The sequence below is a fragment of the Galeopterus variegatus genome, unplaced genomic scaffold (genome assembly GCF_000696425.1).
Source record: "Galeopterus variegatus unplaced genomic scaffold, G_variegatus-3.0.2 Scaffold5650, whole genome shotgun sequence".
NCBI lineage: Eukaryota > Metazoa > Chordata > Mammalia > Dermoptera > Cynocephalidae > Galeopterus > Galeopterus variegatus.
This window is the reverse complement of record NW_007731761.1, coordinates 62850-66650: the sequence shown is the minus strand read 5'-3', so window position 1 is coordinate 66650 and position 3801 is coordinate 62850. Positions and strand designations below refer to the sequence as shown.

Genomic DNA, 3801 nt, shown 5'->3' with positions numbered 1-3801 from the left:
CAGGTTCAGCATTTGCCTGCCCAGGTTCAGCATTTGCCTGGAGCTGCCACCATGTGGTAACAATTAGTCATAGCAATAAAAAATAAAGCAACCAAGGTACCCTCAAGTCCTCTCGAAGGAAATGAAAATTTTCCATCATATGAACATTTCCAGTTTCTCAGGGCTAGAAGAGCTGCAGTATAAACTATCACTTGAGAGACATGATGTTCAAAATGTATAGGCTTGATTTTGGCCAGAATGGTATTGTTTCACTAATCTCATCTTATTCACAATCTAGTTTTCTGATGCTTTTGCTGTCATAACACTTCATTTACTTAACCAGTTAGACAAATGTTGAAGGGATGGGGTCACAAACCCCATTTTTCACATACTTAAATTGAGGTCCATAGAACAAAGGTCAAATTCCCATTTTTCACATACTTAAATCTCGTCTTATTCACAATCTAGTTTCTGATGCTTTTGCTGTCATACCACTTCATTTACTTAACCAGTGAGACACATGTTGAAGGGATGGGGTCGTAAACCCCATTTTTCACATACTTAAATTGAGGTCCATAGAACAAAGGTCAAATTATTTGTTCAAGGGCACCTGAGAGACAATGATAAAATTGGCTTTTTTTCCCTTCTGAACCCAAGATTTTGTGATTTTTTATTCTTAGCAGAGGCCTTTTTCTTGGTGAAATTGATGAACTTTCTTCCTTTAAGTTCTAGTTCAGCAAACATACTAATCAATATATAGGGCTCCAAATTCTTCCTCTGTAGAATACATCTGCCTTTCTTTTCCTGGAAAGCAAACTCACCCACCTCAAATGCTTATAAGGAGGGAGTGAAGCCTTCACCTCCTCTCCTTCCCTGCCCTACCTTGGGTAACTAGGGAATATCATCTGCCATGGCAGAAAATAAAACAGAGGGAATATATCTGGGAAAAAAGATGAATTCCATTTTGAATATGTTGTATTTCAGTTGCCCTATGGTGTATCCAAGTGGAGATATACAATATCCAATGTTTAGGCATCATCAGCACAGGTGTTAGAGTTGAAGCCAACAATCCCTGGAAATCACCCAGGGAGAGTGTGCAGAGTAAAAACAGGGAGCCAAAATCAACCTGTGGAAGATGGAAGGAAGCCAACACAGTGGACTGAGAGGGGACCACAAGAGAGGCAGAAAGAGAATCAGGAAAGTGGTGTCACACCCTAGGGAAGAAAGTTTCTAGCAAAAGGCAGCAGTCTAATATACCAAAGCATGCCAAAAATGACTTCAATAAGATACTGATATTATAAGCACGGGCCTGCTGGATTAAAACTCCCTGCATTCGTGCCCTGTTCTGTTGCTCGACTCAGCTGTGGGGACTGTGTCCCACTCATCTTTGTACCTCACACTCTGTACACAAGCTCCAACTGAAGCTCAACACGTGGCTTGCTCAGCTGAACAGAACAGAAATTAAATCTGCAACTATCCCAAGTCCCACGTGGACTTCACCCTGGCTCCTTTCTCTGTGGGAGCAGAGACATTGCCACTTACCTGGATCACTGTTACTTAGATCTTGGGCTGGCATGGCTGCATCTGACAAGCAACTGTCCACATTTTCTCTGGGGATTTGTTCAGTAGCTTTTTTCTGGGGCTTCTGCTGGCTGCATTTCCTGTAACTTTGTCTGTTTGTCAATAAAGGACTCCATCCCAGACATGGATAGAATCTCTGATTCCTGAAGAAATAGCCAGTGGCATATCACATAAAGAAAGCAGACAGCAGGGGAGCAAATGCAGTACTCTACCTCTCCCAACTCTACCCTGCCAAAAGTAGCATGGATACACTCGTAGAACCCACTGACTCTGTGACTACTTACGTGTTTTTATTTTTTACCTGGGTTTCAAGTAAAACAAGCCTGCCTGGGATTATCACTTCTGCACACATTTTTGGGTCATCTGTTCTCTTCCAGGAACTGGCTTGCTTTCTCATCCTGTCATCCATTATCTCAAACCCAATACTCTTGAGAAGCCAATCTGCCAACCCAGAACTGGTAGGAACTCCAAACCACTCAAGAGAAAATATTTTTAGCATAAAAATAGAGATCTAAATGTTAGTTAAGTCCTTTAGCAGGACACCTATCAACATCCCAGATTTTTTTTTAAGAGAACATATTCTTTTTTTTAATTATCATTTTATTTATACATATTTAGGGGTACAGAGTTGACTACCAGTATTTGTACATAGTATGTGACGATCAAATCAATATTATTAGCATGTTCATCATTACAAATCATAATTACTTTGTGTCTCTTACCCAATTACTCCCTATCTTTCCTCCCCCTCCCCCACCTCTAATAACTATAGGTCCAACATCCCACATCTTAATTCTCTGGGCTTTGGTTCTTACCACATTTCCTTCCTGGAGACAATAGAGAATCCTGTCATGTGCTTCAGTCACACTCAGTGCTGGAGCAATTTTACTGGATGAGAACCTCAGTCTGGACCTGGCACAGAAACAAAGAGCAGAAATAGAATGTAATTCATGGCCTTTCTCCCCATACAAAGGGCTGGCAGGAATAGGTAATGCATCAAAAGAAGAACACCCATACCTACCCCTAGGAGCTGCGAGAAAAGACTTGGCCCTGAAATCTCCCAAACAATGTATACTCTGGCAGTTCTTGATACTGCAACTTTTACACTGAACTACATCTACAATGCTTTTTCATAAGCGTCCAGATACAGATGACATTTCCAGTAAGGGTTAAGTGTAGTGCCTTGTCTTCCACATGTTGGCTTTGAGAGCTGCCAGGGAGCAACTGGGACCCTAGCGCAGGAGAGAGTAGCAGCAGTCATCCAGTTACTAAAATAGACCCTGCAGGTTTCCACTGTAGCCCTTTCCTATTCGTTGCTAGTATACGCAACTTCTGAGCCAAGATTTCCAGAAATGATGGCAAACAGAGATCAGTTATAAGCCTTAATTCTTAGCAGGAAAGAAACATCTCAATTTTCCAGAAAATCAGAAAAGAGAATATTCATATTTTAGTTTTCCTTCTAGTCAAAATTCCTGGTCAGATGGGCCCTGGGTTCCCATGGCAGGAGCAAACATTCAGCAGTGCTGCCTCTACAGCGTCTTGGGCTCCTCTGGGTGGAACACTGTGGAGCCTGGTCTGGCTTTGCCTAAAAACTAGTATCTATGACCCACCTTCTCTCTTCTAGGGCTTGAAAATGGAGGTTGGTAAAAATTAGTGACCAACTTGAGAATTGGGGGAGGGTCCCTGGGAGGCTGAAGGGCTTCTCACTTGCTAGCCTTCTGGCCTTCTGTCTGGGGTTTGCTTTCGGTCTCAGCCTCACTCAACTCCTCCGTGGGGCTCTGTGGTTCAGAGCGAGGAAACGCAGTCTTCAAGGTACCCACAATAGCACTCACCACCATCTGCAGGGGTCAGAGGTGCAGGTCAGTAACACCTCCAGACAGAAGCTGCCAAACAAGCAGTCATCTCACGAGTAGAGAGCCAAGCTATGTAGCAGAGCCTCATCCATCAGGAAAGTCAAACACCAGCTAATGACTCAGTGATAACTAACTACCCTTTTCTCTATGGTCACAAAAATCTTTTTCCTTACAGAGTAAGACAAACAATGCCACGGGAAAAGAAGCCAAAACAAACAGCGGAATAACAAAAACGTGGGAGTTCTGAAGGCTGGTGAAGTATTTTTCAATTTTTTTGAAGAGTTTCACTGCTCCCCACTACTATTTCCACTGGAAAGCCTCCTCCCCCAGACACTTTCTTTACTTATAAAAATTGCTACATAACTATTTTTCAAATCCCAAAGACTGA

The 3801-nt window shown here is 42.5% G+C and overlaps 1 protein-coding gene across 1 annotated transcript in view; it reads right to left on the bottom strand.

The window, feature by feature from the left end:
- The window catches only part of LOC103605193 (sorting nexin-19-like), a 41863-nt gene that overhangs the window by 32415 nt on the left and 5647 nt on the right, over positions 1–3801 (bottom strand). The window contains 4 exon segments of the mRNA XM_008589775.1: positions 1522–1606; positions 1608–1703; positions 2376–2472; positions 3268–3398. Coding sequence (XP_008587997.1) covers positions 1522–1606; positions 1608–1703; positions 2376–2472; positions 3268–3398 — 409 coding nt within the window.